The sequence below is a fragment of the Amborella trichopoda genome, chromosome 7 (genome assembly GCF_054954075.1).
Source record: "Amborella trichopoda isolate Santa Cruz 75 chromosome 7, AtrichopodaSantaCruz75HAP2 v2.0, whole genome shotgun sequence".
NCBI lineage: Eukaryota > Viridiplantae > Streptophyta > Magnoliopsida > Amborellales > Amborellaceae > Amborella > Amborella trichopoda.
In genome coordinates this window covers 38,078,363-38,103,022 of record NC_142342.1, presented here as the reverse complement: position 1 = coordinate 38,103,022, position 24,660 = coordinate 38,078,363, and the positions used below count along the sequence as shown (strand labels likewise).

The 24,660-nt window shown below is 36.4% G+C and overlaps 1 protein-coding gene across 18 annotated transcripts in view; it reads left to right on the top strand.

The window, feature by feature from the left end:
- The window catches only part of ARP9 (actin-related protein 9), a 28,668-nt gene that overhangs the window by 852 nt on the left and 3,156 nt on the right, over positions 1–24,660 (top strand). For 5 of the 18 annotated variants that reach the window (XR_002281838.2, XR_016059790.1, XM_020670446.2 and 2 more), the window contains exons 3-18: positions 348–478; positions 762–821; positions 952–1,017; positions 6,163–6,265; positions 7,417–7,616; positions 11,834–11,954; positions 14,481–14,545; positions 15,096–15,185; positions 15,640–15,690; positions 16,354–16,485; positions 20,095–20,184; positions 21,825–21,895; positions 21,995–22,194; positions 22,353–22,396; positions 22,485–22,534; positions 23,090–23,135. Coding sequence is in view for 10 of the 18 variants with exons in the window: in XM_020670446.2 (XP_020526105.1) it covers positions 348–478; positions 762–821; positions 952–1,017; positions 6,163–6,265; positions 7,417–7,616; positions 11,834–11,954; positions 14,481–14,545; positions 15,096–15,185; positions 15,640–15,690; positions 16,354–16,485; positions 20,095–20,184; positions 21,825–21,895; positions 21,995–22,194; positions 22,353–22,396; positions 22,485–22,534; positions 23,090–23,135 (1,520 nt within the window). In the remaining 8 variants the exon portion in view is untranslated. Of the gene's footprint in view, positions 1–347; positions 479–761; positions 855–951; positions 1,018–6,162; positions 6,266–7,416; positions 7,617–11,833; positions 11,955–13,407; positions 13,454–14,480; positions 14,546–15,095; positions 15,186–15,639; positions 15,842–16,353; positions 16,486–19,318; positions 19,380–20,094; positions 20,188–21,824; positions 21,896–21,994; positions 22,195–22,291; positions 22,397–22,484; positions 22,535–23,089; positions 23,136–24,660 lie in introns of those variants that run through there. The other 13 variants (XR_016059793.1, XR_016059791.1, XR_016059792.1 and 10 more) reach the window with 9 other exon arrangements.

Here is a 24,660-nt window from a genome sequence, read left to right as displayed (position 1 = left end):
CTCGGATGAGTGTTTTGCCCATGGGCTTTATCTGGGCCTTATGGATGGTTGTGATATAGCTCGTTCTCTGAAGTTTTGGGGATCAACTGTTTATAATTTAGTGAATTTACGGTCAAAGAATTGGATATTGAAGCTGTGTCATTTTGCGCTTACATGCGACACATGCTTAAGTTGATATTTGTGCTTCTCTGTGATCAGTTCAGTTGGAAGTATCTGCTCATTTTTTTTTCTGTTGAACTTGAAACATTTATTTACTCTCTCCTTCTCTCTAAACCTTTTCTCATGTTATTTTGATAATTTTGTTTTTGAGGTGGTTCTTAATGGGGGTCTTTTTTATGTGATGTTAGGTTCTGCAAATGTCCGGATGGGGTTTGCATATCAGCAGAATCCCTTTAGCATCCCCCACTATATTGCTTGGCATGTGAGAGGGGGGTCTTCTGATGGGAATCAAGAACAAAAAATGACAGTTCAAGATCAGGTTATAGAGGGGTCCAAACTACATCATTTTCTACCATGTCTGACGTAGATGTTCCTAACCATACATAACTATGTGTTTTCAATATGGATAGTCTCTCTAAATTGGGCTGTTGTTCCATAATTTATTGTATTTTTGATATTTAATGGTTAAATTAGAGAAATTATTCGTTTTAGAATTTAGATTTCTCAAATTTTAGTGAGTTGATTTGCTTTTGGGTTTTAGTTATCTTTTAGTTTTTAATTTGGATATTGGGTTTCGCTGGTATTGTGTTTTTCGAAATCAGAAGTTGGTGTCTCCAATTACGCCTGCACAGCAAGTGGAGCGTGAGAAGGGTTATGACAGTGTATGATTACTCTCCTACCATTTGTCATAGTTGGTGTGTATAGTGTGCATTTCGTATTTTCCTTCTGAATCCTTACATTGTAGCCTGATATACTAATCTAGGGCTGATCATTCACCTGTTCTCATTTCAGATTGCAGCAGAGCTGAAGATACCTTTTTTGGATGAAGAAAGTCGGAATGCTTTTGTTCATCGGAAGGTTAGCAAAGCTGAAAAACTACTGAATCCATTTGGTGAAATTTTCGGCAATCTAGGGCCTTCAGTGACTGAAAGATGTATTACAAATTGTTCGTTTTGGGGAAGTATCTTGACTTCTTATTTTTTACATGAAAATTATTTTGGAGTTGTGTTTTTTTTTTTTTTTTCTATTTTTAAGTCAAATTGGAATTGGATCTTGTAGCTTTTTTATAAAATTAGGTTCCGTAGGGGAGGTTATGCGGGGTTTCTTCTATGAACTGCTCTTTTGTTGAAACAATCTCTACATTATTGGTTAGAAACTGGAAATGTCTGACTATCAACTGATTTATCTGGTTGATGTTGGACATTGAAATGTCGTGTCAAAAGATTTTGTCCTTGAAATCTTGCCAAGGAAGGGCCTTACTTGGCAAGTTTGTAAGTGCATGCCGGGACATAACTTAAGCCTTTATGGCTCCTCATCTTTCTCTTGCACCATCTCCCTCTCTCTACTTTTCCCCTCTCCCTCCCCCCTCACTCCAAAACCCAAAAAAAAAGAAAGAAAAAGAAAAAAAGAAAAAAAGAAAAAAAGAGAAAAAGAGAAAAAGAGAAAAAGAGACAAAAAAGCTTTCTTTCCTTCCTTTCTCCTTCTCATCTCCCCATACATTTGTACATCTCAGTTTGTCTCTACTTATCTTTGAACACAACCTGATGTATACCTCTTTCAACTTATGTCAACCTATCCAAAAAAAGAAAAAGAAAAAGAAATCCTTGGGATCAGGCACACGATGGAAATTGTTTTCATGATTTCATTTGAATTGAGTAGTTTCTTTTCTTTTAACAGTGATTACTCTTGATGATATTAGTCGTATTGGCTTATGGATTTTTGGTGGTACGCTACGGTTTTCTCTATGAATACCTTTGAGAAGGCCCATTAGTATTTGCAAGTTCTGTTATGCATGGTGGAAAATATTGCCTTTGATTATAGAGGTTTGGATGAATAGCTTTTACATTTTTTTATGGTGTCTTATGAAACTTTCATTTTTGATGTAAGAATTAATGCAAAAGAAGAATATGTTTTTCAAAAATCCCTTGATTCGCTCGAGTTGGCTCAGCTTTGAGTCCCGAGTTGGCTCCGCTCTAGACACTATTGAGTCCCAAGGAAAAGCCTTTGGACTCACCTTGAGTCTCACCTTTTGACATTTTACTTTTTGTTAACTTTTATAGTCTCAGCCAAGGGTTTGGATCCTAGCATATCCCGGCCTAAGTCCTAGTTCTTGAACACTAAAAAAAATCAATAATGTCCTCAGTTGTTTAAAGGATCTAGTTTGTTTTGTTTGAAATCTTGTGACACCCTTGTCGAGTTTTACCTCTTTGATTGTCAAGTTATTTGCAAATCTAACTTATTTTCTTTTCTAATCAAACTTTGTTTGAGTGGCTTTTGGAGAAAAATCAAATTAAAGTGCTAAAAATAGGATCGTTTAAGAGTTATGTCCAATTAATATTGAAGAGTTGTAAACCCATGTGCGACATCTTGCCTATCTAGCGAATAGGTACGATAATCTGCTTGTTTTAACATTTGACTGGTTGATCAGATATGGGTATGGGTTTAGACCTGCTAGGTGGACTCAAGCGGAGTCGGTTCTAAGTCCATTTGAATGATCCTGACTAGGTTTGGGTCCACTTCACCTGGACCTGCCCTAGTCCAGGTCCAGGACCATCTTGGATCTCACCAGGTTGGGTTATGGCTGAACTCACCTGATACATACATACATACATACATATATCTATCTATCTATCTATCTATCTATATATATATATATATATATATATATATATATATATATATATATATATATATATATATGGAAAAGTCTTTCCAACGCCTATAGGCGAAATAAGTAGTGATTTCGCCTACCCTCGTCACCGTCCAAATTTCATCGCATGGTCACGATTGTCCGGTAGTATTTTATTTTTCATTTTTTTTCTACAAATCGGAATGACCTGAAATTTAGAGGGTATGTACATTTTACTGAGGCGCATCTAATAAAAATATAAAAAAAATTATCCACCAAAAATAAATTGATCAAAATACCCTCAAAACTTTTCGGGGGTATTTTGTTCAATGTTTTTCATGTAAAATATTTTTTTTATAATTTCCGATGATTCCCCTATTTTTGATGAATACACGCTCCAAATTTTAGGTCATTCCGATTTGTAGAAAAAAAATGAAAAATGAAACACTACAGGACAATTGTGACTGCGCGATGAACTTTGGATGGTGATGGGAGTAGGCGAAATCACTGTTCATTTTCGCCTATAGGCATTGCATAGTGTTTTCCTATATATTTATATACACACACACGCACATACACAATCATACATAAGTGTTGTTTTATTTTTAATATTTTTTTGTAAATCTGTTTGACCTCAAATTTTGGGATAACGTGTGCTTCTCACCAAGGCTAACCAAAACAAAATATCACAAAGATAATATCAAAAACTCAAAGTTGACCAAAGTACCCATGCCCGTTTTCATGTCATCCTTCATTCCATAGTTGCAGGAATTCATTTGAATCCTCGTGTGAAAGCCTAGGCCCTCATCTGATTAGCAGGATGTCAAATCCAATGATCTTAGCAGCATAGTTGCAGAAAACCCTGAACGGATTTAGGGTTTCCAAACTGTACGTTGAATTTTTGGACCTTGTCAGGCTCCCACTCTACTATTGCAATGGATCCAGTCGTGACCGACTGTAACTCATCTTCAGAATCAAAGGCTTTTCCCAAGGATTTGCAAGGCTGTTGGGAGTTAGAGACTGAATCAAATCTGAAGTGTAGTCCTCCTTGTCGCTAATGTGTGCTGTTCTGATGCGCCTTTTTTCCTTCCTTTAGAAAGTGACCCCTTGCCAAAGTTGTAGCAATTGGGCTTCCCCTTTCTGGGTTGTTTTTCTATCACCATGCCAATCCTCCTGGAATATTTATGGGCCTGCTTTTGAGAGAAAGGTCTCTGTCCTTCTGGGTGTGATATTGATGTTTTGGGGGTCGCTTTTCTTCTGGTCATATCCTAGATCGAATTGTCGACACACCTGCTTGCTTATCTTATGGTCTCTGGCTTCAACTTCTGCCACCTTCTTCTTTATACACTGATCGATAATAAGTGATTCTGTCTTAGCCAAGAGGAGGCCATATGTGACCTTGGCTGGATTGATTTCTTTGAAGTGATTCCCAGCAAGGTCTCCAAGGTGGTTCGGGAGGCTATACAAGAATTTCTCCTTGTCTATTGCCTTCTGATTGTCGGGTAGGGGGTATACTCTCTCCATGAAGGTGAACTTGTATTAGTTGCATTGGGTCTAGGAGGGGATGAATAGAACTAGAAGCGCTTGCTGGGGTTTGCAGTCCAAGTCTTAAAGTGGATCCTGACGTTGCCAGCAGACACTTCAACAGGTTTGGGTATCTTATATCTGACATCAGTTTTTGCCATTCAATCCTTGCACATATGGAGAGGGTTTCATGTATCTTTCTTCTCACTTTTATCAAGATGGCCCCACAAGCGCCTGACGGTTCTAATGAGAACCTGATTGAGAAGATCAAGGGCCTCCAGCTGTGAATTTTCTAGTTACGAGGTGGGCATTGGTATTTTGGTCATTTTAAATTTTGTATATTATTTTTTTGATATTTTGTTTTGGTTCGCCTTATTTAGGCCCATATACCCGCAAAACTCTCAGGTCAATTGGATTTATAGTAAAAATATCAGCAATCAAATGGCCATCAGATCAATCTAGATCCAGTTAGATCTTTGTGCTAATACCTTTCCATATATACATGATACTTATGTTATATAAAATATATATAATGCATTTATTTTATAGTGTGACCTGGTCCCGACCGAGGGTTGTGTCTGTGTCGACTGACTTGGACCTGGCCGGGGTTTGGGTCCACCCTGGACCTTGCCAGGTTCAGGTTGTGGTTGGGCCCACCTGGACCTGACCCCTTTACCGCGTACTTGTGAATTATTAGGTTCATGCTTACTGTTTGCACCTTCAAAGGGATCGGTCCTAGAAAAGGGTTGGATCGAGCATGAATCTACTTGAAAGAGTTAAGAAATCTGTCATAGTGCTGGATTTGGAGGAATCTTTAGAAATGCAAGGGAATAGTTCTTCCTATTGTTGTGGTGACTTTTCTCCTGTAGCTTAGGTCCAGATTATATTGTTTTAGATCCTGTTATGACCATTTCATGTGCTCCTAATCGAACGGAATTATGCACTTCATGCTCTTGATTTAACTCTTCTAGATCAGAGTTAAATTAAGAGAAAATATCAAATCTGTACCTAGAATGTTTGTATAAGTCATGGAGGTGCTCTAAAAGTGCAAAATTTTGAAATAATTCTTGGATTAATCATTATTTTGAAGTGACTCTTTTATCCTCAGCCTAGTATAACTGACACTAACGAGATAACTAAATATCTGATCGCGGTAAAATAGTTAATTCTCTAGATAAAAAATGACCTTTACAGGTGCTGTTTATCTGTTTCAAGGTTTTGGTGGATCTGCGTGATGTGTGCAGTGTAACACTGTCTTGATATTTTTCCTTGAATAAAAAGTCTCATTTTGACTTAATGTCTTCCTTGACGAGATTGATTATATTATTTTCTGTGCTAACCTGGCACAAATCTCCTTGTCTAGTGGGAACCAATTATTGTAGGATGCATGATGGCAACTTCCAGGGAATTTTATAATTTACTATGCATGATGATAATTCCTTGAGATGTAATGCCTTGGACAAGGGATAGGCCGATTCTACTCAATGAGAATTTGGTTTATGCTCATGCTGTTGTTGTTAATGTATTTTACTATGCATGATAATCATTCCTTAAGATTGAATGTTTTGATCAGGTGTTGAGTGATCCTATTCCACTCGAACTTGGTTTCTTTCATGCTCACGTCATAAATCAAAAGCGCCATCATAATTTTTTATGAAGATATAGACGGGCATTTTCCTGGGTTCCATGAATGTGGGCATTTGGTGAACAATTGATTTCTCCCGAAAATATATGCTTCTGCATTTCACTGTTCTAGTGAGCAGTCAGCATGAATTTGGAAGTTGAAATGTAACTTACCACATTCAACTCGTGTTGTTTTAATGTGGAATTCTCATATCTTCTTTGCTCAGGTTGGTCGTGTTGATGGATTAAGTTCACATGGTAACAGGAGTGAGACAACCTTCACTTGGACAAATGTACTGGAGGCTACTCCCACTTCCTCTTTGTCAACAGGTGGGTTATCTGGCTGTCACTTGTTGTTTATCTGTTCTTGCCATTCTTGTATTTTGTATCGTCTAAGGTCTTACTTTCAAATTCATCTCATCCATAAAGTGAATTATTTTCCTTGCCAGTTAAGCATTCATTCAAGAATTTTCCTTTCATTTGATGTAATTTATAATCATTTTTGAATTTCTTGTATTCTAAGTTTCTGTGTTCTGATGGATGTTCTTCTGCATATGCAGTTTGGATTTTACTGCCTTCTATTTTTTAAAGTTTAGCTTAACACAATGGAGCATGGTGTGCAGTACCCCAAGGGGGACCCCCCACCTATTCTCAATGACAGACATTGAAGATTAACTGTACAATTGGTGAATGCTTGTTGGTCCCACTAATATTAACCTCTACTGTTCATCATCAGGGAGGGATGGTGGAGACCCTTTAGAACACCATATACAATACTCCATTGGCAGGGTTGTGACTTCAGTGGGCATCCTTTACAGTTCATACTTCCATATGTGCAACTTCAAAAAGTAAAATATTGGAATCCAGAGTTAAAAAACTCAGTGAATCGACCTGCATTGGGTTGGTGTTCAGTATTGTAAGACTTGGCCAAGTCTCATTATGTTGTATTGTTTTTTTGATGTGAATGGCAGTCACACCAACATCACTTGGGGCTAAGTTGAGTCTTGAGTTGAGTCCTGTCTTGTGAACTATGTCAGAGTCCTACATGAAACCCATGAATCTCCCCCTTTTGTGTTGAACTTGTTGAATCTTGAATAAATTTTACAGCAGGAATGAAATATCTTGAAATGATCACCTGGAACATTCACTTCATTCTTTTTTGGGTAGATCAGTGGGGAATACAGGCCCCTACCTGTTTTTAGAATTAATTAGCGGTTTTTGAATGCGTCAGTGGGAATGGAAACCTAGACCGGTAGCTGAGGCTCAAGTGGTTCTACCACCACCACCTCAACCCCATTCCCGAACATTCACTTCATTCTGCATGTGCAATCTACATACTATCCTGATTTGTTATGGAACTTGAATTGCGTAAAGTTGCTTGATGTTGCAATCGTTCTTCTATAGTGGTTTGGTTTCTGTTCAGGCATAACTGAGCTTCTTAGTATGACATTATTAAAAGTATATTGTTTACATTCAATTAGAGTCTGTGGTTGCCAAACATGAAGACAAGGACCAACCTGAAGTTAATAGAAGTGTAGGCTCCACCTTGAATCAATACAAGTTTAAGGACTTCATTTGTGGTGAGGAGGCTTTGAGAATAGCTTCAGTTGAGCCGTACTGCTTACGCAGGCCTATTCGCCGTGGTCATTTTAATATTTCTCAGCACTATTCAGTACAACAGGTATTTTTCATGTCACCCTTATTTAAATTTCTGAATAAATGTTTTTTCTCCATTCAAACAATCCAAACTAAGAGACGAGCAAGTCAAACTTTTCTGTTTTACAGAACGGTTGGTGTCAAGCATTTTTAATGGATAAAAAAAAAAAGTCTGTCACAAGCATCTCATCTGCAATGAGTAAGAGTAGTCCACATTAATGTGATTTAAAAATTAGCATTGAGAATGAATTGTAACATTGAACTTTTTATAGGAGTCCATATGGTGAACTTGGATTAGCAGGAGGGGGGGGCTTGACTATTTTATTGTATAAATTGGGGTGGTGGGCTTCTTAAAGGGAGAGGTGATGGCCTTATTTAACAAGCTCAATACGTGAACATCATTATTTTCTGCCTCTCTTAGTGGGGGGAATTTTTATGTCATTGTTTAAAAACTTGGACTATGTTCTGTTGACTTGATTCAGGAGAAGGAAAGTGAGTTATAAAATTCTTTTTCTGGTCTTCAAGAGAAGCTCTTTTCTAAAGGAAACATACTATATGGTCTAGCCCAACCACATACTTTGCTGGTCTAGCCCCTCCAAAAACATAGCAAGGAGGATTTCTTTTTTTAATCTGGAAATTTGCCGATCATCTCTGGTTCACCCTGTGAACAATTCCAAACACACACAAAAAGAAAAATAAAGCTTTTGAGCTTTTGAAAACCAACATATTCATCCTTCATATGAACTTTTCAGGATCTATCTTAGCAAGGGAGTTGACTTGGAGCATTTTTGTCCTCCAAATCATTGTTTATGGGATTGTTCTTAGGGGTGATTAATGTGATCTGAAAATTTTCAGATAAAAAAGGCCCCCTAACTGTGTTTAGGAACGCTTGACTCATTTTAGGGAGGCTGGCTTGGAGCACTTTTTGTTCTCCAAAGTTATTATTTTTTTTGGGGGTGGGGTGGGGGGAGGGATGGTGGGGGATGAGCGCTAAGAGCCTGTCCTTATTTCTTCCACTATTCACATGGAAGAGTTGTTTCCCTATATCTCAGCTTAAAATTTTAATTTGAACAGAATCAAAATTTGGACTTATCAAATTTTTTTTGACAATTTCGTAGAACCATGTTCCATTTCTAGTTTGGATTATTTTGGGATTCAAAAGAGTCAACATTTCTTTCAGATTATTTGAAAATTCTTGAGATTTAGAGTGTTTGAATCATAGGTCACTTATTAGTGCTCTCGTACTAGCATGTATATAAATGCCAATGAGAAGGCGGAATGGTTGGCTGGGATTGAATTCATCTATATATTATGTCCAAGACTCCAAAGTTTGACCCCTCTTTGTAGCATCACAATAATATGCATTAACTTGTACTATATTGTGACAATGAATGAAAAATGATTTGGAAGGGATGGAAATTGGGTAGGGTCGACTTGAGTCGGATCCGGGTACAAACGACTTGCACCCGACCCGGGACGGGTTTGGGCTTGGGTCCGGGTCATGCTCCAAATCATTTTTTATATTATTCTTAGGGGTGATTAATGTGATCATAGAATCTTCCAGGGGCGAGGTCATCGGTCGAACAGTTGATGGAGAAAGTAAGGAACTTAGTGGCTTTCTGGGCCTCCAATCATACTCTATTCAAGTTTTTTTCTTCCTTTGACTTCCACAGTAATTGGTCCAACTTATTACTTTTAGCCAACCATAGAATCTCGAGGGCCCTGTGGTGGAGACCACCCGAAGTGGGAGCAATGAAGCATAACTTTGATGGTTGTTCTCTTGGCAACCTTGGACCCTCAGGAATTTGGGGGCTTTATCGTTCTAGTGATGGCAGCACCCTGTTGACATATTCGCGACCTATAGGTATTGCAGACTCCACTCTTGCTAAGGCTCTAGCCCTTTTGGAGGGCCTTCGCAAGTTTACCACACCTGGAGTCACAGCATCGTGGTGGAAGGTGATGCCAATAACATTATCCACTAGGCATCCAACCGCTTATCATGGCCTTGGCGCCTTGACAACATTTTTGACAGGCTTCTTCATTTAACAAGCAACTACATGATCTCTTGACGCCATGCCATGCCTACAAAGAAGCTAATTCAGAAGCTGATAGATTGGCAAAAAAAGGGGCCTTCTTAAATATTTCTTGGACACTTAGGCTTCTGCGCCATATGTCTGCCTAGTCCTCCCCTTCGAGTTGCGGGTTCTGTCTTGCATTTTTTGGATCCTTTTGGGCTGGTATAGTGTGACCATTTCGGTCACCACCTTTTTGTAAATTCTACTACTAAGTAATGCAATTATAGTGAACTCCTCTAAAAAAAAAGGTGATTAATGTGATCTGAAAATTTTCAGATAAAAACATCCCCCTATCTGTGTTTTAGGAAGGCTTTAGGGAGGGTGGCTTGGAGCACTTTTTGTACCCCAAGGCATTTTTTTTGTTTTGTTTTTGCAAGGTTGTCTTTTTGGGAGGGGAGGGGAGGGGAGGGGAGGGAGGGATGGTGGGGGATGAGCCCTAAGAACGTGTCCTTGTTTTCTCTAATATTCACATGGAATAGTTGTTTCCCTAGATCTCAGTTTAAAATTTTAATTTGAACATAATCAAAATTTGGACTAATCAAATTTTTTTTTGACAATTTTGTAGATCCATGTTTGATGTAGGAAGGAAAGGTGGGAAGTTAAATCCACTTTTTTTCTGAACCTTGAACAAGTAAACTCAGCAATAATGGGGACATAACATGACTGTAAATCAAGCCCAATAATGCAGAAAGAACATGGCAGTAAATTAAGCCCAGAGAAGAAGATTTTTCTTCTTTCACAAATAAAATTCATTCTCATAACATATGCCTCTCAAAATATGACATCCAACATTTTGTAAGCCTATGAAACCCTAATTTAACATAAGATCCAAGTAAACACTTAAGACTCTAAAATACCCCTAAAGCAATACTAAAATTTTAAAAATACCCCTGTGAACATTAAGGCGCAAACAGTAACATGTGAACAGTACTATGAATAGTTCTCAAGAATAGTAAATAAGAAAATATAAGAAAGCCCTAGAATCCCCCCCAAAAAAATTAAAATCCTAAACATAAATCCAAAAACTAAAATCGAAATATATCCTTTAAAATTGAATAGAAATTAAAAATAAGTATAATTTTTCCCTCCATCATTAATGTTCCATTTATAGCTTGGTTTATTTTAGGATTCAAAAGACATAACATTTCGTATTACGTGAAAATTCTACAGATTTAGTGTTTTTGAATCATAGGTTGCTTATCAGTGGTCTCATACTTGCACATATATAGATGCTAATAAGAAGGTGGAATGGTTGGCTGGGAAGGAGTTCATCTCTATAGTATGTTCAAGACTCCAAAGTTTGACCCCTCTTTATAGCATTAGAGCAGCCCAAAAACTTCAATTATCCCAAGCCGCATACTTTAAGACGGTACTTGAAAGATTTGGCATGGGTACGTGCATGCCAATTAATACACCCGCAAAAAAGGGAACTAAGCTAAGCATGAGTATGTGTCCAAGAAATGATGAAGAGCAAAAAATAATGGAAAGTGTACTATATAGAAGCTGTTGGATACCTCACATATATTACTATGGGCACTAGACTAGACTTAGCTTACGCTCAAAGATTAGTTGGGAGATTTCAAAGTAACCTGAAATTGGAACATTGAAGAGCAGTTAAGAAAATATTTAGAAACTTAATTATCTTGTACTATATATTGTGACAACAACGAATGAAAATGATTTGGTAGGGGTGGCAATTGGGTTGAGTCGACCACGGACCCGATGGGTCTACCCGAATTTGGTCCAGGTGAAGATCCAAGATTTAGATCTTGAGGGTCTGGTATCTGGGTCCGTGTTGGACCCCTATCGGGTCGGGTTGGGTTTGGGTCTGGGTCGACCCGACCTTGTATAAAATATATCAAAGAATATTAGACAATATTAAAAGTAATTTTTTATTTTTTACTTTTAATTCTAGACTTGTGTCTGGGTGGGGTTCGGATGCAAATTACTTGGACCTAGGTCATTGGACCCAATGACCTGACCTGTTGACACCCCTATGATTTGGTTGAGGAATCGATATAATGTTGATGAACTCCTAGTATATAAGGTAGCTTAATTTACGTAGATTAACCTTTTCAGTTAGATCTAAGCTTTTCATATATTCCTTATACCTCTCATTGCTTACCTTCTTTTAATGAGGAAAATATAATAAGTTGTCTTATGTCAGGTTTGCGAAGACCTTTCTACTATTTGGGACTGGGTTCTGAAAGAGAAGCTGCACATCTTTCCTGCTGAAAGATATAAGTTTTCTGTTATTCTTGTTGTCCCTGATGCTTTCGATAATCGTGGTAAGTTCAGAGCTTCTGAATCTTTATTTCAATATCTTAATGATACACAGATGTTATGGCTTTTAATCAGGAGAATCGAGAAAACATTATTTTTGCCTCAAACTAGTTCTAATTCAAGTTATAAGGTCATTACAGTGTAGAATATTAGGACTGTTCACAAGCAAATACATATGACGCTTTCAGAAGTTGCCTCTATATACTCTGTTAAATTTGCCTATTGTGTATGAGTCTTTTGTTTGGTGTGCCTGTTGTGTATATGTTGTTTGTTTGGTGTTTGGTCACTTGACTTAATTGGTAGGATGTTAGGGCTATAGTATTAATATTCAAGATTGGAATCCCATCCCCAAAAAGGAAAGATGTATATAATGTGTTTACTGTGGAATGGAATGGAGTTTTAGTCATTTGACATTCTTTTGTACCATAGAGGTTATCTTGGTCTTCATTCATCCTATATCTTTGGTTGTGCAAATGTCTCTTGACTCACTGATTAGTCTCGTTTATTTACCTAAGCTTCATGTCCTGGTTCCTACCCTGACTGTGGCATGGCATTAAAGCCTGTTCTCTGAATAAATAGTGATATAACAAAAGATTCAGTGGTTACATTCATGTCTCTATGACTTCCTAGCAATACCAAAGCTATTTGTTTCTATTGGTCACATTTTCACATTTGGTTCCAATTTAGGTTGGGGGGGGTGGGGAAGTGCTATATGCACTTGTGTGTGTGGGGTGTGTGGGGTACGAGCATTCTTGGGTGACACGAAGGTGAGTTAGAAAGTTTTATAATTTAAAGAATTCTGAGGAGTTATCAGTTCTTCATAATCCCAGAACTTCACATCTTGATGCGGCATCTTCATTTTCCCTTTTAGGTATTTGTCTCCAAATAATTATCAGTAGGTACATATTTGCTTACTTGAAATTATTGCATGGTATTGTAAGCATATGATGCTAGTTTATTGGAGTTGACTCTCTCTCTCTCTCTCCCTCCTCTCACACGCACACACACAACGCAGTTGTGCTGTATATGCTGCTGAGTGTCGAAAGTGTGACAGAAACTTGTGTAGAGTTCTGCAGTGAACGGTGCATCTTATTTTCAAACTTCCCCGTTGTTGGGTTCATTGGGAAAATGTTTTATTTGTTTTGAAATGTTCACTGGGAAAATGTTTTGAGGTGAGGTAAACTTTCATGATCACCTGGATTATGTCTGGTATGATGGTAGTCGACAATGCTTGGTTTAAAAATGTGTACATTTTGTAGCGCTAGTAATGGGAATTGAACAATGTCTTTTGGAGGCAAGATGAGTTGAGTATGATGGTGCATGCACTAGATGAGGAGAAACAAATGTTTTCTGACCTTAATTGTAGGCAACACTGTTATAATTTGAGTACCCCAATAAATCTTGGGCCTAGTATGGTCAAGCATGAAGCTGAGTGTTGTGCTATACTTGTTTAACCAGATTGGTCCTTCTTGAGAAGTTCTGTCTCAAGGTTTGAAAGCTGCGAGTAAGTTTTCTGTTTTCCCTAACAGAGATGAGTTTTGAATCTACATTTTACCAATTAATGAAGATGGATGTTGGTTTACAGAGATTGTTGCTTTAAGCTCATTATTGCAAGTTAAAAGGATTTCTAGCCATACCAATGGTAATTTTTTACTTGGGGATACTCGGTTTGGGCACATAAATTATTACTTTAATATATTATTACTCATCAAGCCTAAAAACAAGGAAACTGTTTTTTTCCACCATCTGCAATTTTCTATGCAAGAATACATGAAGATCAGGTTAGTCACCACTTTAAACAAGGTTATGCTGATTTGGTGCTTAAAGTCTTTTTTTTTTCCGTGGGTAGTTTGGTGGGGAACAGGTTCCCTACCCGTGATAGGAATGGAACTCAAGATCACGGTTTCAAAAAGCGCTAGACGGCACCTAGGCGGTTGGGGGGGTCCAGGCCGCCCAGAACCTGGGCTGCCTAGTAGATTTTTTTCTTTTTGTTTGGGTTTTCTCTATCAAAAATAGCCTCTAATGGGTTTTAGGTTTCAAATGAACCTAAACCCACAATTTTGCCCCTTTAGTATTAAAAAAATGACCCAAAAATACCCTCAAAGAGCTGCATTTCCGTCCCTGGGGCGGGGCGCAGGCCCTGGGCGGGTGTCTAGGCGAGTTCTCGAGCTCCTAGGCGGGCGCCCAGGGATATACGCCTAATTTGGCCGCCTAGGCCTAGGGAATGCGCCCAGGCCTTCTGAACTGCCTAGGTGGCTGCCTAGGCACTGGGCGGTCCGCTTTTTAAGACACTGCTCAAGATGTCACATTATGATGCCCCACCACGCTGACCACTTAGCCTTGAGGCCATTACTATTTGGTGCTTAAAGTCCCTCGAATATGCATACAAACTGTGACAGCTGTTTCCTTTGACTTTTCTTGGTAAGACTTATTTATCTTTCTTATTATATCTGGAATCAACTTTTCTTTTATTGTACCTTTTCATTTTCGTTCCATATTGTTTGTAATAACTCTGTTCTGTTTATCAACAGAAATAAAGGAAACCTTATCCATTGTGTTGCAAGATTTACGTTTTGGATCAGCAGTGGTACATCAGGTGTTTTTATTGATTTATGGCCTCTTGATTTATGGTGTCTTGTATTATAACTCTCCTTCTTCTGGATGCATTTCATTACAAATATATAGGCCAGGGTATTTCTTTATAAGCATCATGCACTTGTGATAAAATTTTTTACTGAGAAATAAGTATTTCCTGATGTTATGTATTTCTATATAGGCCAGGGTATTTCTTTATAAGCGTCATGCACTTATGATAATATTTTTTACTGAGAAATAAGCATTTCCTTGATGTTATGTATTTCTATACTGTAGAAATTTCATATGGAATACGTTTTGGTTATTTTCAGCGATTTTACCGAAATATTGGTTTGTCATTTTAATGTATAGGTCTAGAAAACTTTCATTTAGGATAGTTGGGTATCATTAGCTTTGTTTGTTGAACATGTCATATTTAATGCATCTTAGAATGCATGTCTTGTTCGTAGGAGCAATGCTTTTTTTAATTATCTTCTCTTTACTTGAATTTAGTAGTAGTGTCTCAGTTAGTGCTATTCCGGAGTAATATTTTCGGGTACCATTTTCAACAGGAAGGTCTTGCTGCTGCCTTTGGGAATGGCCTGTCGACTGCATGTGTTGTGAACATGGGAGCTCAAGTGACATCTGTTATTTGCATTGAGGTAATGATGGATTTTTCTCTCTTCTATGAGAGTGTTGAAACTGGTATAAAAATACATAATGTCCTTTGAATTTGACATTTTTTTTTAATATCTAAAGGAAACTATGCTATACTCCAATTAAGTAATAGTACTATAAACCAATGGAAATTGGAAACCATGATATGTTGAGTTTTTCATTGTTCCAGTAAACTGGATGATGACAGACAGAGAGTAAGATCATCACTGGGGTCTCTGCTTCTGTTCTGATGGGTCCTGTTCACTGTTCATCATAGTCCATTTCATTGGACGGTGATGACCCCTATGGACTGTGGTTTTCAATAGTCCATCTTATTGCAGTACATGTTCCCGTAAACTCAAAGTAGTCATTTTCATTTTGACTCTAATAATTACTCAATTATGGGGTTTTTAAGATTTTTTGTCTCCTACACTAATCATTTGCTCTGCTGTTGCTTAGGATGGAGTGGCTTTGCCTAACACGGGTGTAACTCTACCCTTTGGTGGAGAAGTATGGTTCCTTGTATCGCTTGACTTACTAAATGGATCTTTTTCCCTAGTTCTTTTTGTTATTTGTAGATGGATAACCGGAGTGAGCAGTAGAATGTATGAGTAAATGTGTAAAACTCTGGTTAGTTGAGTCGAACTGCCTTATTTGTTGAGACTTTGGTTGACATCAATGCATGTTACCGGCAGCCAATTTTTTATCTTTAATCATCTATCTTATACATCTATTTGTATGGTCCTTTCCTGTATTCAATCCAGCTAGCTTCGCTAATTTAGCATTATATATATGTTTGTATGTATGTATATATGTACATATGTATTTTGTGTATATGTTTGTGTGTTTGTGTGTGTGTGTGTGATGTGTGTGTGCGTGTCTGTGTGTGCATATATTTATGTATTTTATCTAGTGGATTTGGTTTTGACTCAGGCTAAGTCTCAGCCAAGGTTTAACTTTTAAAACTCTGGGTACGTCTTTGCTCTGGGTGCATCTTTGCATCATTTGACTTGTTAAATACTTTAATTTACGAGAATAGCCCTGAATTACTCATTGACGTCCTCAATACTTCTGTCGACGTACTCAGTGTTCTCTTTGGTAGATTACTTTCACTCTGAATTTTTGAATGAAATTTCTTATTTACTAATACTTTTGCACATGCCTTTCTCACAGGATATATCTAGATGCCTCTTATGGGTGCAGGAACATCACCAGACTTGGCCGCCTGTTCATACTGACCTTGTGGCCAGACCGGTTGACTTGCTAATGCTCAATAAGTTGAAAGAGTCTTACTGTCAAATCCATGTGAGTATTGTCCAACTATTTATTTATTTATTTTTGTTTTGCTTCCTTTCTTCTATAGGACTAGCCGGATTACAAATGACTGGATATTTCTTTACGGTACGTATGGTTTGTGCGTATATGTTTTTTGAAAAATATTTGCACGTGTTATTTGCGTTTCATACATTTGTTTGGTGTGTAATGCATATACAAATAAATGCCATGGTAAAACATTTTACCATGGAATGGTCTAGTTCATGGTAAAACAAAATCTCATCTCTTGAGGTGGGGAAACATTCCCTGTGCTTTTATTTTCAAGTGCGGACCCACTATTCACTATTTACAATATAATATATATTGCATACTATTTTATTTATATATTAAATATATAAATTATATGTCAATAATATTTAATATCATCATCATCATCATAGCCTTTTCCCAATTAATTGGGGTCGGGTACACGAATCCTAGTCCGCATTCAGCTCTATTTAAGGCCATACCCTCGGTGAGACCATAAGGTCTCATATCTTTTCGGACTACTTTCAACCACGTCTTTTTAGGCCTATTCCTTACCCTTTTCAATCCTTGCACTTGAACTAACTCGCACCTCCTAACAGGTGCTGTACTAGGTCGACGCCATAGATGGTCAACCCACTTAAGTCTACTCTCTTTCATCTTATCGCCTATTAGTGCTACACCTAAACTCTTCCGAATGGATTCATTTCGGATTCTATCCTTTCTTGTCTTGCTACTTATCGATCTCAACATCCTCATCTCTGCTGCAGTCATTTTATAGGTCTATTGTTTTTTGTCCGCCCAACATTCTGCCCTATAAAGGAAAGTTGGTCTCACAACTGTCTTATAGAACTTACGCTTCAACTTCATTGGTATACGACGATTACATATAATTCCAGTTGCACATCTCCACTTTACGCACCCAACTCTAATTCTATGTGCGACATCTTCCACAATCTCTCTGATTTCTTGGATTATCTACCTAAGGTAACGAAATTTCTGTCTTTTTTGTACTTCCTGGCTGTCAATCTTAAACACTTCCTCACCTCTATTCCTATTATTACTAAACTTGCATTCCATATACTATCCTAGACCGACTAATTATAAAACCTTTGGATTCTAGAGCATCCCTCCAAAGTTATAACTTTGTGTTGACTTCGTTTCGGGTCTCATCAGTCAAAACTATGTCATCTGCAAACAACATGCACTATAGTATCTCATCTTGCAAGTGCTTAGTTCAGTTGTCTATAACTAAGACAAAGAGGTACGGGCTCAATACCGACCCTTGATGTAAACCTATTGTCACTGAAAACTCACTCGTCTCTCCATCATACATATTTCAATAATGTTTAATATATAATATATAAATAACAATTTATGTAAATAATATATTATTTTATATTATACCATATTATATAACTTAGATATAATACCTATTAGTTTAGGGTGTGGTTTCTATAAGGTTACAACCTTAAACAATCCAATTAAGGTGCACCTCCAAATTTTATCATAACATGTAATTTTAGTGAAAAACATTCTTAGGATTATCTCAAAATCTATTTTCATATCTAATTATAAAATTTTAAACTCCAAAAATAGTTAAAATCAAGTAGATCTATAAACATATGGAAATATTGAAAATGAACAGTCTAGATAATGTATTGCAAGATGCACTAATTCTCGGACTCAAAGTCACTTTTTTTGTTTTTTTTTTCATATTCATATATCTCGATGTCGAGATGATCAATTGGAGGTTTTTTCAACATTAAAGCAACCTTTTTCGATGGATTTTTGAGATGCATCTGTAATTCTACATTTTAAGGTTGCAACCTTATATAAACTTTTTCCACTAGTTTAATATGATATCATAATATAATACATAATATTAGTGTTATTAGTATAATATAATATATAATATTACTATATAATATTATATTATAAATTAGTTTATATATTATATTATATTGTAATATATAATATAATATAATATATACAGTTAATATATTTATATTAAATATACTATTAATATATACTTATATTGTATTATATTATATTATATTATATTATATATCTTGTATTTTTTATTCATATGTTTTATTTTTGTAATAGATATTTACAATACAATATATTATATAATATTTTATATTTACTAATTTAATATATAATATTTTAATAATATTTAAATAAATATAACTATATATTTTAGTTAGAATATTTAAATTTTGCATGTATAGATTTCATATATTTACAAAATATATTTAGATACCAAACAAGTTGCCAAACATATGTAATTCATTACACAATGCTTTTTAAACGTGTTAACAACCATGGTGAGAAGAAAGTTTGCAGAAGTTTTTCCTTTAAAGTGCTTACATATGTAAATATTTTTTTCATGGGGAGGTATTTACGCACCAACTAAACGTGCCCTAACTAAAGAATACTTGGTTGGGTCCACGACATAGTCCTTAATGCTTATGAAATACATTTTTTCTTTTTTCCAATGAATGGCTCAAAGGATTCTGTTTTCAAGATGGTTATTACATATAGCATATTCCCATGAGGTGTAAATTTAAGCTTTTTATATTTATAAAATGTGAAATCAGTGCCTTTAACATATTCATAATTGATGCTTGTGATCGTATAGTCAAAATATGAAACAGGACATGGAATGGGCATTTTTTTTTTTAAATGAGTATTTTCTGTCAGTCCAGTCTTTTAAAAGAAATACCTGATTGACATTAAAAACTCCATTAGGGTTAAAATGGTCATTTTCTTAAAATTTGATGTCCGAGCACTGTTTTGAAATTTCAATGTTGTATTTCACTTCCATGTTATGCAGGTTTTCCTGGCACTGTTTCTATAGTTTCTCTTCGTACGTATTCTATCCATAGCCTTCTATGGTAACTCACTAACTCACCTTTTAAATTAGTTTTTGAGTTGGTCCATTGTCATTTTATAAACAGAATGGTTTCTGCTAAGTTCACGACAATTGAGTTGCCCTTTATAAGTAATAATAGTCATCCTTAGATGCTTGTAATCTCTTAAGTTTATTAATGGTCATTAGATACGAGTAATCTCTTAAGTTTATTCATTACCATTTTTAGTGATTACTTTTATAGGGATACCTCATAAATGATATAAATAATGATTTTCAATGCCATCTGGGTTTTTAGTAACCTACTGATATTTATGATCCTTAGCTTCTTTTGTATGAGTAAGTTTGGCGTATCGTCTGTTTTTATTTTCTGTAAATCTCAACCTCAAGATGCTCTTTGTTTCTTCCGTCATGTCCCAGTCTTGAATGACAGCATAAATAGAACTTAAGATTATTTATTAGATGTTATTGTTAATTTATATTTGAGGAAATTACCATGATTTTTTATTACATTATTTTTAAAATTCAGATATCTGATTTGCTTGACATTTTCACGAAAGAACATATCTAACATGCAAGATACTATGGGCACAGATAATATCGTTTGTCTTGTATCTTCAAATTATGTGTTTTGATATCATCATCATCATCATCATCCGAGCCATATCCCATCATCATCATCATAGTATACGTTGTGATAGCAGCTTCCTAATATTCCTGTATGTCACTGTCTTGGACAGGAAGGGGAGCTTGATGCTGTGGCAATAGTTCATTCTTATGAGAATGGATTGGGAGCTGAAGCTCACAAGATGAGGTTAACTTCTCTCAATGTAGGTCTCTCAAGTATTCCTATCACTACTGCCCATTTTACTTTTCTGAGTATGAAATGACTTCAGATTTGTGTTGTGTTTGGAGAATATTTTACTCTCTGCTTGTTCCTGCTAAATAACAATCATGTCTAGTACCCTATTCCTTGTGTAACTTGTTGGTCTCCTTGTCAACCCGTATAATTTTACCTTGGGGAAGGTATCAGGCTAGTTCTTGGAACACCAGGTCATAGAGGTGGTCCATGAGCTTGAAATATCAAGGCAGTTATTGGATCTGTCAATTTTTTTAAGTGGCTATTTACTGCTGGTAATTTTACCTTTCATCCATCATTTCTTTGGTATTTAAAAGTAGGAATAGGATAAAATTATCATTTTAAGAAAAGAAAATTGCGTCCGTACCCCTTTGATCAACCATTATTACTAAAATCCCTATAAGTTGGATATATTAGCCTCATACCCATTTTGAAAACCCATTATAAAAATGTTCGATTTTTTTCCCAAATTGCCCCAACCTCGGATTTTCAAAATCCGAAGTTGTCAAGCACTTCAATTCACCCCATATATGCCCCTGAAGTCATTATTGGGTTTTTGCACCAACAAATTTTAGGGTCTCAAACCCGGAAATTGTTACTAGAATCGAATCAAATTGACAACAGTAACAATTCAAGTTTTGAAACCGAGAAGTTGTTATTGGATTTTGCACCAACAAATTTCAGGGTTTCAAACCTCAAAATTGTTACTGGAATTCGATTGAGAACAATAAAAATTTTGTGATACGAAACCCCAAAGTACCCCGGAGTTGTAAAGTTATCTTTCAAAGGAACTTGGTAAACTTCCGGATTTATGGGTATTTTGGTCATCATCATTAGATCTTTTTTCCATCTATTTGAAGTCGGCTACACGAATCCTGGTCTGCCATTCTGCTCTATCAAGGGTCATACCCTCAGTGAAGCCCTAAGTCCCATATCTTTTCTCACTACTTCCAATCATGTCCTTTTGGACCTATCCTTTAATTTTTCTGAGCCTTCCACTTGAACTAACTTGCACCGCCTAACAAGTGCTATATTGGGTTTGCGCTGCACATGGCCACTGCACCTAAGTCTACTTTCTCTTATCTATTTTGGTCATTTAAAAAACAAAGCTTGAGAAAATAGGTATGATTGTAATACTTTAAAAATGGGGAATTTAGTAATAACAGTTAATTAAAGGGGTACAGATGTAATTTTCTCTTTTAAGAATCTAGTTTTATTTTGATATTTGTAGTTTTTGGATCACCTGCATTATTTCTGCACTATATTTCTGTATTTGTGAGCATACATGGCAATGCATAGAAATATGTGCAAAGTACATATGGGCATATATAAATATGGACACTTATGTTTTTTTAAAAAATGGACTTGTGTTTATTTTCATGTCTATATCAACTTGTACGATATGTGACAAAGTTTACATAGTTTTTTCGAAAAGTAGAGTCTGAATATAAAAGTATTGTATATATATCCATGTATAATTGCTCTAGGCATTGAAGCTCTATTCAGAAAAGGAAGCTGTAAATTTTATTTTGGTGTATTATGGTGTCATTGGTACCTATTATGCCACTAATGAACTTTGATGTTGTTGGGTATAAAATTTTTGGGAAACAGGTACCTCCTATGGGTCTCTTCCATCCACTAGTCTTGGTAGCTGATGAATGTCCACCTCCTCCCCGTCCTTTGTGAGTTTTTTGACCGAAGAAGTCTATACATAAAAGCTATAGTAGCAGAGTCATTTTGACCTGTGATTTTAAAATGTCTACTTATAATAATTTCCTCAGTTTTCACGACTATGATGATATGCTCGAAGATCCATTTCATGGAGAGTTTTATCGAAGACCTGACATGCCAGATGGTCTATTTTATACCGGAAATGGTTATGCTGCCATGTGGGATAGTTACCCAGTTCGTCCTATAGTCTTGAAAAAAGAAGAAAACCTCGGTCTAGCAGAGGCGATCACTAGAAGTATACTTTCAACAGGTGAGAGTTTCATGTGCCCCCTCCCCCCCTTCCCTCCCTTCCTTGTTCTTTTTCTTTTTGGGTAAATGTAACTCTTATGGTGTATATTTATCCACAGATGTTGAATAATGTTGATTGCAATTTTTCACTGAAACCACGATTTTCTGGTTATATCCCAGGGCGTATAGACCTCCAGAGAAAGCTGTTTTGTAGCATCCAACTGGTAAGTGCTTGTTGGAGTAGAATATGCACAATGCCAATTATCTAGTTTTCTGTCTTCTTAGAGATTTTTATATTGTCTTGTACTTCAGATTGGTGGAGTGGCTTCAACTGGTGGGCTTGTTGCAGCTGTGGAGGAAAGGTAGAGACCCTATGAAACTTATCAAAGGGGGAAGGTTGAGGCTTATATGAGTTCCCGAACAGAGGGACAATGTGATACTTTGTTTTCTCATTTTAGAGTTGGAGATTGGGGAGTTCGTTTTGCCCTTCATGAAAAGCTCAATTACCGAAGAGAAAAAAAACACAAATATAAAATTGATGTGAATCTCAAAGACTTCATGGACTTCGTAATTTTGCGGCGGTTCTAATGAGCTGTAGCTATCTTTAGACTATTTAAATTTGCTTCATCTGATTTACAAGGACATTATTTGGTGTAATGGGTCTTGATGAAGGTTTCTTGCCTTTGAACATCTGTTCTGATATCTCTACTACCATTCCATTTTATATATTCTGAGGATGGCATTCTTGTGCTAGTAATGATACAGAACTGACAATTCTATTCTGTCCATTTATGTTTAAGTTTTGCAGTCAATTTCATCTGAAAAATTGATAACTCGATAGTTACAATTAACTTACTAAACCTTAAAAAAAAAAAAAAAATTCCTTGACAAAGTTTGCTTATGCCTTTCGGTTTCAGGGTCTTGCGGGCTATTCCTGCAAATGAAGCTATCGACACCGTTGAGGTAGGTTTGTTTGACATTTTTTATTTTCCTATATTGTAGTTGAAATGATGTTATTATGTGTGTCTCCTTGCCCACGTTTACATAAGATGGAATTCAAATGAGTGATGGATTGCGTATATTTTGTAGATTTATCTAGTTATAGAGGCAGTGCTGCATTATACTATTTGTATTCCTTTTATTTACTTTATTCTTAGAAAAGGGAATTTATGTCACTTGGCCATAAGTGGCTTGCATATAATTCCTAAGGGCTCCATTGTTCATTAATAAGAACTATTCTCTCTGATGTCCCCTTGGTTATTCATGCACTCTGTTCCCCTCTCATTGCTCTCAAGTATACTTGGAGTGTTGGTGGATATTACTTGTCAAAGTTTTGTAGCAATCAAAGGCCAACCATAGATATTGTCAAAGTAGGGAACTTTGGCACCTTTTGGATGTTTATAGTACAGCTTCTGGTGCCTGTATCCTATCGCCGTTGGATTCTTTAAAGCATCACTTTGATGAAAACTCCAAAGCTAGGCCTCTTACATCCGGAGATGTCATTTAAGATATCACGGAGAGGTTATGAGATGTTATGCTAGCCAGTTATTGAAGATTCTTCCGAGGATTGAGCATTAGTCCTTCTCGGATGAGTTTGTATTTTTGGAGTAGGGTCTGTCGATCCATTATCAGGAGGGAGATATCCTCAATGCCATTTGATGGAGGAGAGTGGATTCCATTTTATTTGTGGAAATTTAATAATATCTTTGTGGAAGACAGAGATGTCTTCAGCCTATTTGTCCAAGGTTAATGTACTTAGATTATTTACATGCTTGTGGTGATGGTTATAGATAAAGGGATATCAGTGTGGGTTAATGCAGTACTTGATGATGGTGCTACTTCATTGTGATATGTGTGTTTATCTGCAGATGAAGCTTGACGACATTGATTCTAGTGGGGCATTGGATCTGTGGTTCAGTTGAGTAGGCATGATATATAAATGATCACAGGGCTCTATTTGCTCATATTTGTATGATCTCTATGTGGAGGTTCCAATATCCTAATATATTTATCTGACTAACCTTTGATCAAAGTAGTAAAAATTTAAAATTCTCCACGCAGTCTGATCTTCACTGATAAAAATAGTTAGATGTTTCTCCCCTGTTTTGCCAAGTGTTGATACCATGTACTTTTTAAATGATTCAAATAGGTATACATTGGTTTATTTCATTTGGCACTCAATGGAATTCTTCATGTCAACAAATATTTTGAACCTGAAGTTGAAACCTTCTCTGTCTGATCAAGCTTTTCCTATATAGATTCAAGGGATGGCAAGCATCTCTATGGTGGTTAGCATTCATGGAGGCAATTGGAATATTTTATCAGGGCATTGCATATGATGACTGAAAGAAATTATAATTATTATGATTGAAGCCTTAGTTACCACTGTATTTCACTCATTATCCTCGAAACTAGTATGGCATGCAACTGTGGTGTCTCATGAATTCTCTGGTCATCTGTTGACAATAATGAACATTCAGTAAACTTT